Below are 20,021 nucleotides of genomic sequence, written 5' to 3'. Positions count from 1 at the left end.
CCCCAGGTGATTCTGAGGCAGAATGGGTTGAAGACCAAATTGGAAGGAACACTGGCTTACCAAACAAAATCCAAAGTAGAAGAGGAGCTAACTTTTGGACCTAATAGTTTGAGATGTTCAGTAGTCATCTATGAAGGTATCAGGTCTGCAGTTGGATATACGAGTCTGGAGTTCAGGGGAAAAGTCTAGGCTAGAGACAGAAATTTGGGAGAGATGCTATGGATGATTTAGCTAAAGCCATGAGACTACATTACATCTCCAAGGATGTGTCATACAAACAGACAGGAAGGGGTCCAAATACTGAGCACTGGGTCCTCCAATGTTAAAAGCTAAAGAGGAGGAGACTGAACAGGAGCCAGTGAGGAAAGTCAAGAGTGAGGTCTCCTGAAAGCCAAGTGAAGAAAGTATTTCCAGGAATGTGGAGTGATCAACTGTCAAATGCTATCAATAGATCACATCAGATGGGACTGAGAGTTGCCCATCAGATTTGCAATGTGGTAACCTTTACAGGAGTGTTGGTAGAGGCAGTGGTAGAGACAAAAGACTGATTAGATTAGGTTTGAGGGAGAACGGGAGAAGAAAATTCACAGGAGGAGTTTGGCTGCAGGAGGAGCAGAAAAATAACTGGTTGCTGAAGGATGAGTAAAATCAACAGAAGTATTTCAGTTTTATTTTACTTAAAGATGGGAGAAGTAATAGCATATTTACATGCTGATGGGAATGATAGAGCAGAGAAGACAGAAATAATGATTTAGCGAGGAGGGGAAAAATTGCTGGAGCCTGCCCTTGAGTTGACAGGAGGAGTCTGGATGTGGGGCAGAGGGGAGAGGGCTGGCCTTGAAGAGGAGTGCAGATCCCCAGGAACAGGATGAAAAGTCAATTATGCATTAGATGCCACAGGAGTACATGTGGTGGTGTGGTGGTAGCAGTTTCATGAAGTTTTCTCAGAAAATTAGGAAGCAAGGTCATCAGCTGAAAGTGAGGGTAGGAGAGTGCTGGAAGGCTGAGGAGAGAGGGAAGGTGGAAGACAGTCGTCCAGAAGCCATGGACAATGAATGGACTGTTTGCAGGGCAGATTACTTGTCATGATATTCATTTTTCAATACCACCTACCGATTATGCAAAATTTCTTTTCCCCTGAAATTCAGCTAGCAAATTTCTACCCTCCCTGATATAAATCAGTGTTCATTACAAATAATTAGGACAAAGAGACTCTAAATAATGAGTAAGATATAATGTAATATAAGAGAGAAGGTTCTCTGGGTTCCATCCTCAGCTCTGCCATTTATTCGCTATTTGCCTGTGCAAGCGATTTAACCTCTTTGTGCTTCATGTAATACATACAGTCGAGTTCCTGGCATGTAATAAGTGTTAACGTATATGCCACCATTATTAATAAATATATTCAGAACCATGCCAGTGAAACTCTTGGAAGACTTTTTTAAGAAGTTAGAAAAATTTTTATCTATAATGTACTTATACTGTGTGCACAACAAAATCACATAACAACAGAATCATCTGCAGACACCCATTCTTCTAAATGCTCTCTACATCACAAAGATGTCTTGCAAAAGGGAGCTACTCTCATTTTTCTATCAAAAACATTGTCTCGAGGGGCTGGCCTGGTGGTGCAGTGGTGAAGTTCGCACCTTCCACTTTGGCGGCCTGGGGTTTGCCAGTTTGGATCCTGGGTGTGGACATGGCACCGCCTAGCAAGTAATGCTGTGGTAGGTGTCCCACATATAAAGCAGAGGAAGATGGGCACGGATGTTAGCTCAGGGCCAGTCTTCCTCAGCAAAAAGAGGAGGATTGGCAGCAGATGTTAGCTCAGGGCTAATCTTCCTCAAAAACAAAACAAAAAAAATGTTGTCTCTACCTTTAAGGGGCAGATGAAGTGTCCCTTCTGCTAAATATCTTCTAAGTAACATCTACTGAGAAACTTGTTCTCATAGAGAAGGTCAGCAATTCAGAACACATATCCTTTTATAAAGGAAAATATGTAGTTCATCCTTAAATTTGACAACTCTTTTTAAGTACTGTGCAGTGAGAAAAGCACTGCGTGGTAAAAAAGATTTTATATTGCTAAATATTTTTAAGATTCTACTGTATTTTAAGGGCCTTGTGCTAAAAATCAACCGCAGTAACGACATCTTGCAGAGCTTCGTTCATTTAAGATTTCAACTTGTTTGCTGCCATATATAACTTGCCTACGAAGGAAGCAGTAAATGAATTTCATATATGATGTTAACTGTAACCTTAACCTGAAATCTTTTTTTTTAATATCACAGCAACAATCCTATCAGTGCTTTATGCAGTCTTTCCATAGAACATTCCTTTAGTAAAGAAGGCAATTACTATTGAGACTATATCTTTCCTATATATATCTTTGCTTTACTGATTCATAAAAAAGTTTTTTTCTATATTTCATTATTGAAACAGAACCTAGCAACCAGTAAAACCTGATGATAAAGTATCTAGTGATGATGAGATAATGTTAACTCAGATAAAATCCAACTCTCAAACGCCTCCTGTCCTCCAGGCAGCTCCTATTCCCCCAAATTAAGAAGACAGTGAGGCTAGGCAGAAAAAAGGTAGGCAACTCCCAATCAGCCTTAATCTGTGAGAATCTCCCAAGGTGGGCCAACAAAACTGGTACTGACTAACCAGGAGATTTCCTGGACTCCTTGCCTAGGAGATCTAGAATCTTTTCCACCAATGTTTAAGCGCAGTGTAAAACCACAATCAAGACTGGATGGATTTGGATTATATAGTGGACCCCTGAGCTCTAAACCATCTGGCTGTGCAAGTTTACCCCAATCATTTCATTGGTCTCATAGTAATACCACCTAGCATTTGACTGAATTGAATTTTTTGGTGATTACCTTTTGGCAGTAATTCACTGTCATATAAACCAAGACATAATGAAACTCCACGTTCTTCCATCTGTCTAGTAAACCTTCCACACTACAATTTTTTCTAATATTTGATTTCTTTAAATCTTGAGCAATATTCTCTATGTATCTTTCAAAAGTATTTGCTGAATGCATTTAGCTTGCTACCAAGTTGTTTTACATGCATTATTTCAGTCATTTATACTAGGGTAGGAAGAACAGCAAGAACCTGCATATGTGGATTTTTACTTGGGAAACCTCAAAGAAGACTTCCAAACATTTTTCATTAGGTTAAGGGAAATTTGTGAATGACTAAATTGAATATTGCATGACCCTAAACATTGCTGAAAAAAATGGCAGAGGTTTGGCTTCAGGTTCTGAGTACTACTTCAAATGTCTCGTTTATAATAATGGCTTCATATAGTTATTAACCAATAAGTCTAGCAAAATGTATTCTTAGAGCAAGGTCCATCTTTTATGAAACCTATTTAAATACATATTTCAAATTATCTTCCTAATAATTTCTAATTTTTTTTATTTCTTGACAGATCTGATGACGTTGTCTAGTTTAGAGCTCTACATCTGGCTGATGAGTAGCTATTACTGGAGGTATGAGAAATTTCAGCTCTACCATTTTTCTTGTTCACCTGTGCTTAAATTAATTGGTATTATCTTCAATCTGTGGTTTCTCTGTGGTCCAGATAAGCTGTAGTACTTCGCCATACCCTAAGCATGAATCCAGGGGGGAGTTTGCACGCCTCTATGCCTCTGCACCATGGAGCTTGGGCACTTCCATCAGGAGGCCTTGTCCTCCATAAGTGGTTTATGCCTCTGATGTATGCATTGAGAGTGTGCTAAGACAGATACCAATGCTATCAATGAGTCCTTTCTTATTTTTGAATAAGAATAAACATAAATACAAGTTCTAACATTTTCTTCACAGACCTCAAATGCAACATCCCTGGGGTGTGTGCATCATATTAGAAAACCAGAGCTCTAGTGTATTTTGGGAGAAACGGCCCACTCCAGCTCTAATAAAGGCTCTTGGCTAACACTGCTGCTGTCCTTTCTTGCCAACCTCCTTTGCCACACATACTGGATATCACCACCTCCCTTCATTTCCCCAAAACAACAGCAACAGGGTGAGTATGTAAAGCAAAATTCTACTTAAGGTTTGAGAGTAGCTGGAGGTAATAAATACATAAGGCAGTAAATAATCCCAAATTTGCTGTCAGACATCACCATTCCTAGGGATTTATCGATCACTCCCTGTGATAGAAAACTTCTCACAGGCATTTATTTCTTGAGCCCTTGCCCCTTACTCTATTTCCTCCTCCTTGCCCCAGCTGCCAGTGACAACTCTCTAATTTATACTACAATTGTACACAGAGAGGGATTCAGTTCTTCACACTTCCATCGCCCCCAACGCAAAGTGGGCTCTGGACTGACTTTGCATAAAGAAACTTTCACTAAAGTGCTCTGCTTAACGAGAGATCAACCATTGTGGTCTCTACTGTTAGCAACACAAACACTGCCACAAACTTTGGAATTTATAACTGAAAAATTAAAAATGTTTATCTCATGCTTATGCAAGATTCATTTCTCTCCTATGCGCCCCCAGTAATTAAACACCAGAGTTATCTGCTCCCTATCCTATGCTTCCACAATTCGTACTTCAGACCTCCCATAAATATTACTAGACTATATTTTAATAATGTGTTTATATTTCTTTTTCCCTAACTTATGAATTTGGCTGATTCATTTTTGAGTCTCAATATCTACCATAAATCCTGGCACAAAGAAGTCACTAAATCTTTTTGTTTTTGTATGAAGGAATAAATGACCAAATGAATGAGTAAACTGACAGACCAGAATGTCTCAATTCTCAGAAGTTATGTTGTGCACAAAAGATTATATTATTTCAATATTCTGGTGAGTATATTATGTGGAATATAATATATACAATTTGAAATTAAACCACATCTCATAAGCCACGTTATCAGCTCCATAGGTGTTCTCTCTGACTCAAAGGCATCTAACCTCGTTCAAATCCATTTTGCACGGTGCTCTGAGGATGATCCTCTCTAAACACTACTTTCAACATCACTCCTTCACTTAGTAAAATAATCATATACTTCCTACTTCTTTAGATCAAAGTTCCCCTATCTACATTTTTTCCCCCCAAAATAATTATTTTGTGGAACTTTCATTATGCCACTCAACTTGGCTCCCATCTACCCAATGAACGTATTCCTCTCAGCTCCTGCCTGGCTCAGCTCCTTAGCGCACCATCTCCAGATTGTTTTCATGCCCTAGTATTTTCCTGGCCTCAGTCTTGCCTATTCACTGCAAATATATTAATTTCCCTACAGTATTGCAATATGTCACTAAGGTGCTCAAAAATCTTCAGAGGCATCTCATTCTCTACTCGGTTGCCAAACACCACATTGTGTATTCCACATTTTTTCAACCCTTTGTTTAATAATAATAATTTTCACCACTCTTTTATGGCAGTGGTACCTAACTTTTCTGGAGGGGTGTCACTGATGCCTTTGAAAATATTGTGCGAGGGATCACCCGAGAAAAAAACACAAAAATGTTATATATAATTACAGGGGATTCTTGGATCCCTGACCATGTTCTACACTTTAGCTAAATTGTGCTTTTGCTCATTCGATACTTTTTGTTTATAAGAGTCATTATTACAACTCTTGCTATCAAAATCATGCATTTTCAACAGTCCATCTAACGTGCTACCTTCCCAACAAAAATAATTTTGGTCTTCCTATTTAAATATGATCTTTTCCCCCTGGAAATCCAAACCATATTTAGTTTATATTACCTATGTTATACTTACTTATGGAGTTGTCTTATCTCCCTGATGAAATTAAAAACTCCATGAGGTTAGGTAGTATGACTTATTTATTTTTTGTAGCTCTCTGCAGAACCCAGCATGGTAGTAAAAGTATAGGAAGAGAGATAATAATAATTATAGTAATTTTCAAGCTGCTACTTTGCAAAACTCCAGTGGGCACCATGTTCAACAAAGTCTAAGAATTTATTTCTTAGTACGTCTGAAACCTTTTGGGCCAGATATGTTTCAGAATTCAAAATTATTTAGATTTTAGAAAGATGATACAGAGCAAATCTTCATAATGAAACACATTAATATCTATGCAACAAAATGTATGAACATTCACATAGCCTATAAAATGAAAGTTCAGGTCAGGTCAGGTAAGGTATTATTATTGTTATGTTTTGCTGAGGAAGATTCGCCCTGAGCTAACATCTGTTGCCAATCTTCCCCTTGTTTTGTATGCAAGCTGCTGCCACAGCAGGGCCACTGACAGACAAATGGTGTAGGTCCATGCCCAGGAATTGAACCCAGGCTGCCAAAGCAGAGTGCACCAAACTTAACCACCAGGCCTCTGAGGCTAGCCCTCAGGTAAGGATTACTGATGAATGACTACAAGAAAACTCTAGTTTGCAGGGCTTTTTGGATATTGAGATTGTGAATGAGGAATTGTGGGCCTCTGTCAGTTCTTGGCTCCATCTAGTCAGGCTGGATTCTGCAATTTATAATGCAGGGTGACCTCAACCTTTTACTTGGAATTTTCTGCTCTAACTGTATTCTTTAATGGTCTCTTTCAACTTTCTAGGGTACCTGAAGGTCAAAAGTGGTGCACTACAGCCACTACACAGCACCAGGGAAGCAGAGGCTAGCTCAGACTAGGTAGGGTTAGTGTGGCAGGAAATCAGATACCAGGTTGATGTGTAATAGTGGCCTTCTCAGGAAATTCTTGCTTAAAGAAAAAAGCATATTGTCATATCATATCCTGACAGCAAGTAGTTTGGTGTATATTCTTTCCAGATAGTTTTCTATATATAGTAATATCAACTGAGTGAAATTATTTTTACCCAAAATGATATCATTGCTTGCTTTTTCACAAAATCATGTATTTTAGATACCTTTTCATATCTGCAATACAGACAGCTAGCTCGCTCTTTTTAAAGGCCACAGAGTATTTCAGTGCACAGGTATATCATAATTTATTAATCTCCTATTAACAGACATTTGGGCTATTTTCAGTTTCTAAGTATTGTAAATAATGAAGTAATAAACATCCACCTGGAGCTATTTCTAGTTTTTTTAAGGACGAGTTTCTAGAAGTAAAATTGTTGGGCCAAAGTAATGAATACTTTTAATAGATAAGACCAAATTGCCCTCAGATTCTCAAATGGTTATTGTTCACTGCTTTATCAATCTGACTGCTGGAATACCCAATATTTTAATCAAATTACTTATTAGTGAGTTAAGCATTTTTCATACTTCTACAGACTATTTTGTGAATTATCTTCATATCTTTTGTTCATTTTTCTTTTTGGCTCTTTGTCTTTTTTTCTTATTGGTTTGCAAGAATATTTTGCCTATTAGTAATAACATTCTTTTGATTTATACATGTGTTACAAATAGTTTCCTAATTTATCCTTTGACTTTTTTTTTTTTGCCTTATAGAAGTCTGAAACTTATTTATGTAGCAAAATTGAGCAAATTTAATTTTGAATTCTGGATTTCATGTCAATATTAGAAAGTTTTGTCACTCCAAGATTATAAATATATACCTCCATCTTTTCTTTCTGTGCTTTTAGGAGTCTTTTCCCTTCAAAAAAAATAACACGTAAATCGTCGGCCCACCTGAAATTTTTCTTTTGTTTAATAGGCCAGTAGTCTCAAGACCATTTATCAAATAATCCATCTGAAAATAAAAGCTTCTTAACTCCTATCTATTTTTTAAAAGGTTGTAAATAAGTTCTACTTTTTCCAATAAATCACCTTTTCTAACTACTACAGGACAAAAATAAATAATCTCTTCCAGCACTACCTACTATTTTTGGTAAGTTACTTAACTTCTGAGTCTCTGCTCACACACCTAGAAAGTGGGAATAAAAACAGAGATAATGAACATAAAGCATTAACCATGGTTTCTATTACACACAGGCAGTCAATAATAACAGCTATTGGTACTTTCTTCCCTGATCCACTTACAGCACTCCAAGTCTGCATCACACAATTTAACCAGGCTCTAAACGGTGGGTTGTTTGTCATTCAGTCACTTCCACTTGCACTACAAGCTCCTTGAAATTAAAGACTGCACTTTCTCCTGTGAAGGCAGTGAATATCTGGTAGAGAGTAGGAGCATGGGCTCCAGGAACTCAATTCTGCTCTACTTCTCACTAACTGAAAGAACCTCATCTGTAAAACGAGGAAAGAACCTTCCTCAGAGGATTATTGTGAAGGTTAAATGAATTAGGACACGTGAAAAGATTAGAAGAGTACCTGAATTTAGCAAACACTTAATAAATGATAGCCATTATTTTTACTCTTTAATTTTTATGTTTCCTACAAATGTTGCAGCATAGTTTTGGGCTCATTGTCCATACTCACTAATTTTTTTATTCAACCTCACAAATAAATCACTTCGCCATAGAAGAGAAAATAACATTAGAAGTATTTTTTTCTGAAGAAATAAAGATTATCATTGAGTATTATTCTTCAAGAAAACAAATTATATGATTCCTTAAAATGTTATATAAAGTACGTAATACCAGAGGCCGTAGCAGCAGCTGAGAAGGAAACCAAAAACCTAAGTTGTTTACATTTAAAAAAACTGAGCATGAGAGTTTACTTCTTTGCTTTGTAGGAATTTAAACTAAAAAGGAAAACATAATAGATTGATAAATTATGTGAAATATGCATTATGTAATTTATTAGCTCCTTCCAGCAATGAGAAGGCTATTGTGTTCATCTGCCCTTTCACAAATTAGGCAGATATGGAAGATCTAAGAGTATGTGACTTTCTAATGTTCTAAACGAGGATGAAGTTTAAAAACCCAGGAACGTAAATGATTAGTGTGCCTGTTTTGGAGTCTCTGCCTTGAGTATCAATTATTTCTATCAATCTCTTAAAGAAGTTACTGATGAAAGAGTCTCTAGAGTTACTTTGTTTTGCTGACAAAAGACAGAGCTCTATAACTCAGATATGATTTTCAGGTGATAATGCTGATATTCTGTTAGAATACTGAACAGCTTGATTTGAAACCTTGATCAAATGTTCATCCTATCTATGCACAGATGTCAAAAAGGTATCAGCAAATAAAGTCAAGAAACTGTTTAGGATTTGCTCAAGTACCTGAATAAATACATGATTGAGGCCTAAGGGCTTCTCGTCATAATGTAGCAGTATTAAAAAAAAACATTGGCGGGGAATCCTTTGTTCAAATAAAATCTTAAGTGGAAGTAGAAACCAAATAAACAGACAAAAGCAGAGCTGTTCTGGGCTGAAAAAGGAATGGGACTGAGTTAAAGAACACAACTTCAAAACCAGTCTCCTGTAAGAGATCATGTTTTTGTCTGCAAAATTATAAAGTAACAAATATTTGTTCAAATACAAAACAATCTGGAGAGACAGCATAGAAGCACACAAAACACAGAAGCTGGAGTCAGATGCCCTGGATTTGAATCTCGGCCCCTACACCTTGTAGCGTCCTTTCTGTATACTCATCTGTGAATACAGAAATTAAGAATACCTCCACCTCATAGGACTCTTAGAAGATCAAAGGACTTAATACAGTAAAGCACTTAGAACGGTGCCTGGGTCATAGCCAAGGGTACTTAAGCGTCCGTTAAATGAATAAGCCTCTCACACAACACCAGGATATGTTAGTGGAACAAAGTGCAACCCTTCGAGATTTGTCTAACTGAATACTGTGGTGCAGCATCCACAGCATGGCATAAGTCATATCAAAGTACTCTCACGTTCACTAATTGTACATCAGTATTTTTCTTTTGTTTTTGTTTTCTTCTTTTTGGTTTTATGCATGTCAAAGAGAGGGACTACATAAATACTCATCTTTGTAGTATCAGCACAAACAACTTTTAAATGTAGTTAGTGTCAATACATACATCTGGAAGGAATAAATCAATGAATTAAATCATTTTAGCAGCATGAAAGAAGCTAATCACCCAGTTCACTTACAGCTGCATCAAAATAATTGTATTCTGGAAAGAGGAGTAAGGCATGTATTCAAGGAGGCAAGTGCAAAAAATGCTTACTCAAGTAATGGTGCAATAGCAATGCCTTAATAAGATTCTTATACTATGAAGTATGCAATAGTTAAAAGAACAAGCTAGGACTATATATAAACATACTGGGCTACAAGTCATTGTTGCATAAAAAAATACGATGAGAAATGATACACAAATTATGATATGTGATATCATTTACGTGTTAACATATCCAAAACACAATATTACATATGCATACACACACATGTAAAAATCTGAGATAGAAGTGTAGAAGAATGGTAGGAAAGGAAACAGATTAGAGGTATTGATCAAAGAGGACTTAAGCCTTATTGGTAATGTTTTAATTTTTTAAAGGATAACATATTGCTGTGTTGAGTAATCAAAGCACAAAAATTCAAAGGCTGGAGCAGGAGCGCTAGCTGTTAGCATTAGCAAATATGTCTTGATATCAATGCTTCCCTTAGGTTCTTGCAGTGGTATTAAGATGCAGGCTCTGAAGGAGCACTAACAATTTGAGAACTCTACATAACAAATATGGAGCAAATGACACCAAATGCTACCTTTTAATGATTTCTTTCAGTAAAGTGGAGGCTTACTTTAACAGGTCATAATACAAAACTGTGCTTAAAACCAGCTTACTACTCATGCTAAATATTAAACTGAGAGACGTGCAGCTTGAGAATAAAATATCCAACTTATTATCTACTATTAAAAATATTTATTATTATTAATAGGGTTTAGAAGTGATGTCCAGTGAATTACTACATGTTTGGTTTTAGGGTAACAGGAAAACTGCCACAGGGTAGACTCTACTGGAGAGAAAGTTACATTAAACAAGTTTATTGGCAAATTATCTTCTCAAGAGCCCAAATATTAATGGAAAAAATTATGGTAGAAGGGATTGCTGGATAATTTGTGGACTACAAAAGACAGAGAAGGCATTAAAAAGCTCCAAAGGCAGGAAAAAGTTTTTAGGGATACAGAGGGGCATTATATAATGATGGATACATGTCACTGTACATTTGCCCAGACCCATAGAATGTACAACACCAAGAGCGAGCCCTAATGTAAACCATTGACTTTGAGAGATTATGATAGGTCAATGTAGGTTCAATTGTAACAAATGTGTCACTCTGGCGAAGAATGTTGATAAAAGGGGAGGCTATGCATGTATCAGGGCAGGAAGTATATAGGAAATCTCTGTTCCTCCTCTCAATTTCACTGTTTACCTAAAATTGCTCTAAAAGATAATAAAATCTTAAAAATGTTTGTATGTTCATTATTTCTCTTTTGGAAGCCATACCAGGCAGAACTATGCTGCCAAATCAGTTTTCATTTTTAGTTTATGACACCAACTCTTCTGAACTTTTGAAAGAAATCCATTATTCATAAAAATATTTCATTTCTGTCTAGTTTCTTCTGTGGTCTACTTATGATGGTGTCTCTAATTCTCAAAGACTCTTCCCACCATGCCCAGCTTCTGGCAGACTGGTCAATTCTCTAGTTGCCCAGGCATTGCACAAACTAATCACTTACCACTTCTATAATTACTTACATGCATGCTAATTGAGAGAATGTCCCTTTCCTCTACTATACTATAAACTCCACTAGGGTTGCAGCCAGCTAGCTCACCCCTTTTACTGCTTTTTCAACTAGCACCCAGCATAGTATTTGGCATACAGCAGGTATTCAATAAATTTGGTTAATTCATACATGAACAACAACAAAAAAACAGATGAACCTGGAGGACATTATGCTAAGTGAAATGAGCCAGACAGAGAAAGAAAAGTACCGTATGGTATCATTTATGTTAGAATAAAAAAAAATCAAATTCATAGAAACAGAGAGTAGAAAAGTGGTTGCCAGGGCCTGGGGGGCGGAGGGAGGTGTATGGAGGAAATAGGGAGATGTTGGTAAAAGGGTACAAATTTTCAACTACAAAATAAATAAGGTCTGAGGACCTAATGTATAACATGGTGACTATAGTTCATAACATTTTATTGTATAGTTTAAATTTGCTGAAGGAGTAGAACTTAAATGTTCTTGCCCAAAAAAGGTAAACGTGAGGTAATGGATGTGTTCATTGACTTTATGGGGAGAATCCTCTCACAATGTATATGTTGCTTCACGCCAAGTCTTAATAAAGGAATGCAGTGGGCTATTCAGCCAATTGCTTTTTGCCTAATTCATTTTTTAGCTTAAGAGACATCATCTCTCCCTATCCCTGTACCCGACTTCAGAGTGGTTTCTTTTTTTTTTTTTTCTCCCACTTCTGTCTTCCGTCTCATACCAAAAGAAACCCAGTTTTCCTGGGTGACTTCTGTATAGGCTTTCTCATCTCCCACTCCTAACTTGGAGGACAGGTGGGGAAACTGGTTTTTGGCCCCTGCTTGTGTCTTCTCATTGCTGCTCTATCTATTTATATCACACCCTCCAAACATCCTTGATCTTGCATTTTCTTTTAGGATTCACTTTTACCTTCTTAGATGTCTGTTTTATCACTTGGCTGACACTTTTTCTTCCAACCCTCTATTGTTTTTCTTTGAAATTTAAACCACATTTCCTATTATGAGAAAGGAATTATAGTGGTGGAGAGCACAGATTCTGGAGTCACACCATTTGGATTTGAATCCTGACCCTAAAACTTCCCAGCTGTACTTAAGGCTATTCAACATCTTTGGGCCTTACTTTCCGTATTTGTAAAGAGAGAGTAATAATAACATCTACATTATAAGGATTAAATGAGTTAAGACCCATAAGACACTTAAACAGTCACTGGAACATAGAAATGTGCCACTGGCACATAGTCACTCTAAATGCCATTATTATCATTATTATCCTTAGTAAACATTAATATTGATACTGTTGACTCTTGACTTTCAACACCTGGACATACTGACATCCACAGATAGTTCTACCTCAAACCAGCTCATGACACAGCCCTACTTTACTCTAAGATTCAAACCTGGTATTTCTCTTCAACTATAAAAGTCCTTTCACTCATCTTCCTTACTATTGAAAACTCCCAGAACCTTCTCTCTATTCTTTTGCTTTAAATCACTGATTCTCTCCCAATTCATCCAAATACTAACAACCTAACTTCCCAGCCTATAACTCTAACAATTTCCTAATATGAATCTTCAACTCTTGGTCAGTCTAATCTTAATCTCTTCACTCTTCTTTGAACATATACACTTAAAAGCTCTCCTCAATGTTCAGAGATCAGTAATCTTACTTGTCCTTTAATAACCAAATGAAGTTTATATCTTCCATGAAGTCTTCTCCCATCATTCTAGAACATGTACATTCCATCCTACGAACACCCTCCCCCTTTGCAAATATACAAACTCACAAACTACATAAATCTTATATACTTTATAGAATTGCTTATCTGGATGTTAAGTGAGAATTTCTATTTTACATACACATATGTTTTACATGCATATCTGTTACCTCCTCAACTCTACACTCCTTGAAGGCAAAAACAACACCAATTGAAGGTGACAATATGCTAGGCATTCCTTTAAATACTTTACGCGTAGTAACTCATGTAATCTTTGTAACAACTCTAAGAAGTAGCTTCAGCTATCCTCATTTTGTAATCTAAGGCAAAGAGAGGTGAAGTCAGGGAAAGAATATCTTTGGCACAAATCTAAATATAAGAAGTATACAATAATTGCTGAATGAATGAACTTACTCATATACTTTTGTAATCTTGCTCTAGTTTCATGAAGGATTTATCAATGTCTGTCCTAAGTTCCTCTTTATAAATGTTGCCAAATAAGAGTGCCTCATTTCTACTATTTAAGACTAAAATAGGACCATGCCAAAAGTAGGGGTCCAACAAATACTTTCTAAGAGTAAATTTTTGGTTTTGGATGCTATTCTGATAATAACGTGGTGAAAACATTTGTATTTTACAGTTAGGGTGCTCTTAGTTCTCTACATGCACTTTTTGAAGTAACTTCTGAGAATTAAACAGCATTTACCATATATCCACTTGTGCACAGCATTTCTGATTTATAAGCATTGTAATTAAATACTATCTAACCTATGTTGACTAACAATCAATTAGTAACTAGTTGTGCGCTCTTTGGATACTCAAATTTATATCTTTGGGATTGCTTATCTGTAAAAAGAAGGAGCTGGGCTAGAAGAAACTGGCCTTTAGGGAATTCGAAGGGGATCATTCACTTATAAAATTATATTATTCTAAGGAGACTATAAGAATAAAGAAAATCATATTAATGCAGAAAGGAATGTTCAAGAAACCAGAACCAAAGTCAGATGGGATAGTAACTCCAATTACACACTGGAGAATTGACTCTTCCACACAATGAACTTCTATCTGCAACTATGACTAAATGATGTCAATGGGAAAGTTAAAGCCACTCTCAGTTGTACCATTTTCTCAAGTACCCTCTTTTCATAGTGCTTCAGTTAATTTAAAATGCAGTTAACCCCCCCTGAAGCTGAATACATGTGTTCAACATCAGTTAAAAACATTCATCCTTTGTGGGAAAAAATCATATTCTAGAAATATACAAAGCAAATATTTTTATGAAGAATTAATTTCAGTAGAATGAGTACAAATACTATTAATAAATAGTTGGGAATCATTTTTATCAAAAAGGCATAATAGTTCTAAAGAATCACCTGTTAGGCATCTGCAGGGATAGTCAATTTTTTTGTTAAATATTTTTAGGTTAATATTCCTTTGGAGTAAATGTGCATTAAATATGCACATCAAACTCCTCTGAAAGCCCTCTTAAGGTAAAAATTCCCCACTCCCTCTTTTCTTATTTATGAATAGAGGGCTCCTGCAATCAGAAAACTCATGGACAGAAAGCAAAAAAAGCAGACATCTAGATCTTTGGTTCCTTGTCTAGATGTGATCTTAGTACTCCAGAGGGAACCTAAACTCACTTCAGCTTGTTATAAAATACACTTATTGTGAGAATTCAAATGAGAAATGATCTTCAAATATAATGTGTTTGCCTACTTAGAGTTCAGTGTAGATAGAGAAATTAAAAAATATTTTCTACGAAAGTTCAAGTCTGAAATATACTATGCAAGTCAATGCAAAATCATTAAATATGTAGATGATTTTAAAAACTTAAATGTCTTACTTGAAGCAAAATACTTCTTTAGAAATTATATTACTGTGATGTCCAAATTTTTTCATTTGCTTTAAACTATTTACTCCATTCCCTATACACTTACAAAAATATGCTAAACAATTTAAAACATTTGTTTAGAATTATCATTATATAAGTATTACAGAGATATGCAAGTATGGGAAAGACAAAATCATATAGAAAATTTGTAACTGCGTCATATGTACACATATACATACAAGTACATTTATATAATTTCAATAACTTTTACCATTTTTCTTTTGATTGAAATTTTAAATTTAATATATATTATATATGATAGAAATAGAGACATATGATTAGAACAAAGCTATTTCTTAAAGCCAGACAGTTAATAAACAATAGTAGCATTATTCCCGAGATTAGTATGACTTGTGTATAAAACTGAAAGTGTTAGTCAAACAGTACGCAATTATAATATCCAACCACGTTCAAGTTTGAGTATTATAAATAAAAACATATTGTTAAAACATCATACATTTTAAGTTAGATGGAAATATAACTTTCTTAGAAGAAGCAAGGGATAAATAAAATCTATAAAATATTAGATGGTCTCCATTTACAATCAAGCCAACAACAAAGGGTGAGGGGAAAGGAGCCTACCTTCCATTGCCCTTTTAAAGAAGACCTTACAGCTCCCACAGGTAAGGACACCATAATGACAGCCTGATGCTTCATCCCCACAGATTAAACAAATCTTCTGAGGTAATGACTCGAAGCTGTACTGTGGGCTCTGGCTGGCTTCTGAATCCGGCCTTGAAATGCAAAACAAAGTACTCCATTTATTTTTAGGTGCACCACTATCTAATACTAAAGTTTTCTTAACTGGTCATTGACAGGGCGAAAGGGGATTTTAAAAATAGCATTGTATATATGCACACTTGAAAGACATGCAACTAAACTTGGTGGACTACCTGTTACTGGATTCATCAGACTTGCAAATTATTAGCCGTTAATCAGGAACAGCAACATGAAAAAATAACAATTTATACACAATTTTATGTTAGGAAAATTAAGGTCCACTGGTTTAAAAAATTCTTTCTACAAAACTTATTTAGAATCAATTTAGCCTTCATCAAATGAATTATTATGCCCTTCCTGTATGCTAGGTAACAATAAACATGGTTTTTGCTTCAAGAGTTTAATCGTTCTTAGCAAAGCTTTTGAGTTTTTAAAACTCAACCCTATAATTATTGTTACAAGCATAGGTGTTTGTCATTTAAAGTACTGTTCAATATACTGACACTTTTTTTTTTGCTTATTTACAGCACAGAAGATTCCAAGAGAGCATTCTTTTTTTCCTATAAAATTCCATTACTTCAATATGTAAATTAAAATGTTTTTGAAAACCTTCACGAAAAAAGTTGTAGCGGATCCGAAACAACACTGGAATACAGTGCACTGCAGGGATTAACGTTTAAATCCAGAATTTAAAACACATTACCCTTCTAATTAATTTTAATCTTGAGATTTGTATGAAAATGGAGCCGTTAAGCGTCCAAACCTGCTTTCGGTTCTGGCCGGGTACCCCGCATCAAGTGCTTCCCCTCCCGGGGGACGGTGCCTTAACGTCTCCTCTCCAAAACACATCCCCAGGAGACAGCCTTGCAAGAAGACAAGCATTTCATAAAGCCCCCACATCGCCTCACCTTTTCGGCTCCACGGGGCCACAGCGGACCTAGTGTGACGCTGCAAATTTTCAATCAGGGCCGGTCCTGCCCGGGAAGCTCGCCGATTTGTAAAGTTTAGAAAAATGTTTGCGGGAAGGCATGCTCCAAAACCCGGCATATTCTGCGCCCCCTTTGCATCCCCCAAAAATGAGGACAAGAGGGAAGGAGAATGAAGCCCACCTGCCCCGTGCGCCGCCCCCACCACCCACGCCCTCGCGGCCGCGCGGGGAGCGGAGGGCAGGGGGCTGGCGGCGGCGGTGGCCCTTCTCCCGCGCTGCGCAGGGCGCGCCTCGCCCCGGCCGCTCACCTCAGGTAGTTGAGATAGGGCGGGTAGACCTGCGGCAGGCCCTCCTTGAGCACGGCGGCCTGGTAGCCGAGCTGCGGGAGCCCGTTGAGGCCGAGCGGCGGGTAGAGCGCAGGGGCCGCTGCCACGCCCGCGGCGGCCGAGGCCGAGGTGGAGGGCAGGGCGTCCCGCGGCAGCAGGCAGGCGCCCGCGCCCGGCGCCTTGCAGGGCGGCGGCGCAAACGGGCCTTGCTGGGGCGCCGCGCCCTCCGCCTTGTACAGAATGCACTCCAGGGTCGACCCCGACGAGGAGGCGGACGAGACGGAGGTACTCGGGGGGGCGGCCGCCGCGGCCGATTCCCCGGGTCTGGACGACGGCGCGCGCTGAGGCAGAGGCGGCGGCGCCAGCGGGAACTCCGTGAAGATAGCGGGATTGGCGCTCGCCACCAGGTACGGCCGCGGGGAGCGCGCGGCGGCCTCGGCGCCTTCCTCCTCCTCCTTGATCTTCAGGGCGGGCGACTGGAAGTCGCCGTAGAACGGGAACGCGTCCTCCTTGGGCTCGGCGTCGGGTGGGTACGCGCAGTCGGGGAAGTCGCTGGTGGCCACCAGGGTGGCCGAGGCCGAGGGCGAGCCCCGCGGCGGGGCAAAGGCGCTGACAGCCGGGGCCCCGCCGTCATAGCTCTCCCCCTCTAGCAGCTGCCGGGTGCGGGCGGCCAGGAAGGCCGAGTTGAGCGGCAGGATGGGCAAGTGGATAAAATCCATCACCGTGGTGGCCAGCGGGGAGCGCCCGGGCGCCGGTGGCGCGTCCTGTTCCGCCAGGGCAACCCGGGGCGCCGAGAAGCGGGCATCTTCCTTGGGGACCAGGGCGACGCCTCCTGCGGCCGCCCCAGGAGCCGTGGCCGGGGCTTCTCCTCCGGCCGCCGTGCCTCCCAGAGGCCGGGGTTTGCCCTTCAGAAGCGGACCCACGGAGTCCTCGGACTCGGAGCCATCCTCCCCCTCCATCTCCACCACTGCGGGCTGCGGAGACGGCTTCACTGCGGCCCCAGGCCATCGAGGGCTCCCAGAGGTCCGGGGCAGCAGCTGCCGGGACGGTGACAAGCCCCTGGACAGTATTTTATGGGCAGCTGCCGTCCCAGAGCTGTCGCCAGCCTTGCCCTGGGGCCGGCTCATGAGCGGGGGCAACACCCCCTGGGTGGAGGGGGCAGATCGGGGATCTTCAGGATGCTCCTGGCCAAAAAGGCACCAAGGGCTGGTGGCCTCGCAGGTGGGAGGGCTGGCGTGGCTCTGCCCCGGACCTGAGGGCGCCAGTAGCGTGTCCAAGACACTGTCCAGCAGCCCGCTGTCCTTTTCTGGGGGTCTAGAGCTGCCACCTCCTGCAGCCCCTGTGGCTTCAACTCTGGGATACGCCCCCTCCACTTCTGACAGCGACTGCTGGGCCTGCGTCTTTCCGTCCCGGGGGTCCTGTCCCTGGCAGGGCCGAGGGAAGAGCAGCCCGTCCAGGGAGATGGGGATGGCCGAGACCACGGACGAGGCGTCGGAGGGCTGGCTCTCCTGGAAGGGGCCAGCGTCTGGACGTCCCAGCAGAGGGGATCCGACCTGGGTGGGAGAGGGCGCACCGCCCGCCACGTGGGGAGCCCTGGGATCCTTTGCTTTCAGCTCTGTCATGACGACTTGAACTTCCTTTTTCTCCTCCCCTGTCTCTAGGGAGGAGGGATAGGGCAAGGCGGAGGAGGTGTCGGGAATATAGGAGCAGCGGGAAGAGAAAGCAGGTGTTGAATTTGGCTGGACCGGCGGGGGGTATCTCCACCTCCTGGGTCGGAAGGGGGCGGCGCTGGTCAGCTCCTGCCCTTGCCCTGCATCCGGTAGGCAAGGAAAGGGTGGCAGTTGTTGGGTCCCTGAGGCAAGTGGGGAGGGCAGGAGAAGGTAGTTGTAGGATCTCGTCGCCTAACTGGGAGAGTTCTCCAACTTCAGTCTGACGACAAGAGACGCAGAATACTCACAAGTCCGGCACTCGAGTGGTGGCAGCTTCTAAAGTAATTAGAGGCGGCTCTCTCTCCCGACTTTTTCTCCGGCTTCAAGCCGGTGCACGCCTTGTAGCTCCCAATCCCTGACTGCGTTCCACTTCCCTTCTCACTAAAACCCTGGGGCTACTTGGACCTTTCGGTACAGCCCATTCTCCACAACAGTAGTCTTCCTGCCGGCTCCCTATTGCTGGCGACAGTCACCTCTGCAGCTGTCGCATTTCTCGGCAGTCCGGGAGGACGAAACTCCTCTGGTTGCAGATGCCACTCAAATGCCAAATGAAACTAGTTCTCATTGAGAATGCTACTCACACACCAGATCCTCGCACGCTCAGATACTACAAGGCTTAACTCAAGTTGTGACAGCCGTGGACTGGTCCCACAGCTTTCTAACGACGCTTCCTCCCCTTCCGGAGGCCCCGCCTACAGCCCCTCCCTACCCCAATTATGGACTTGATCTGAATTTCTGGAGTTGGTATTCCCAAGCGCTAGTCTGAGTTCCACTCTGAAGAGCAGGTGTTGTGGGATGGAACTTCATAAGCATATTAGATGTTGTCCTATCAATTAAGAATTACGCCCAATCTGACTGGAAAAACGAATGGATTCTACGCTGACTTTTCAGGATTTTAGTGTTGTAAAGATTTAACAAAGAGGAAGATATTTGGCTATATTATCTTTCAGAATAAGTGTATCAAGGATGATCTTAAATAATATAAAAGAGATTCTCTTTTATGGCTTCCATAAAAGTGAGTACTTTCAAATTTCTCTTACTGCAAACAACATGTCCTGCTCCTCTTAAACAGTCCTCAAGGTAGCAGAGAAGTTTGGGAGTGTAAGAAAGTTGATAACACCTCTCTACCTGTGCAGGAAGTTTGGATGTTGTGTGCCATCCCTTGATTTGTCCTCAGGAATGC

The 20,021-nt window shown here is 40.3% G+C and overlaps 1 protein-coding gene across 2 annotated transcripts in view; it reads right to left on the bottom strand.

Moving 5' to 3' along the window:
- The window catches only part of PGR (progesterone receptor), a 67,994-nt gene extending 48,964 nt beyond the window's left edge, over window positions 1–19,030 (bottom strand). The window contains exons 1-2 of one of the 2 annotated variants that reach the window (XR_011495712.1): window positions 17,112–18,902; window positions 15,738–15,889 (exon numbers count right to left, since the gene is read on the bottom strand). Coding sequence is in view for 1 of the 2 variants with exons in the window: in XM_044752698.2 (XP_044608633.2) it covers window positions 15,738–15,889; window positions 17,112–18,751 (1,792 nt within the window). In the remaining variant the exon portion in view is untranslated. Of the gene's footprint in view, window positions 1–15,737; window positions 15,890–17,111 lie in introns of both variants that reach the window. The other variant, XM_044752698.2, reaches the window with a different exon arrangement.
- Window positions 19,031–20,021: the final 991 nt, after the last annotated feature.

The sequence above is a fragment of the Equus asinus genome, chromosome 20 (assembly GCF_041296235.1).
Source record: "Equus asinus isolate D_3611 breed Donkey chromosome 20, EquAss-T2T_v2, whole genome shotgun sequence".
Taxonomy (NCBI): domain Eukaryota; kingdom Metazoa; phylum Chordata; class Mammalia; order Perissodactyla; family Equidae; genus Equus; species Equus asinus.
Note: the sequence above shows the minus strand (reverse complement) of the source record. Positions and strands in the feature narration are given on the sequence as shown.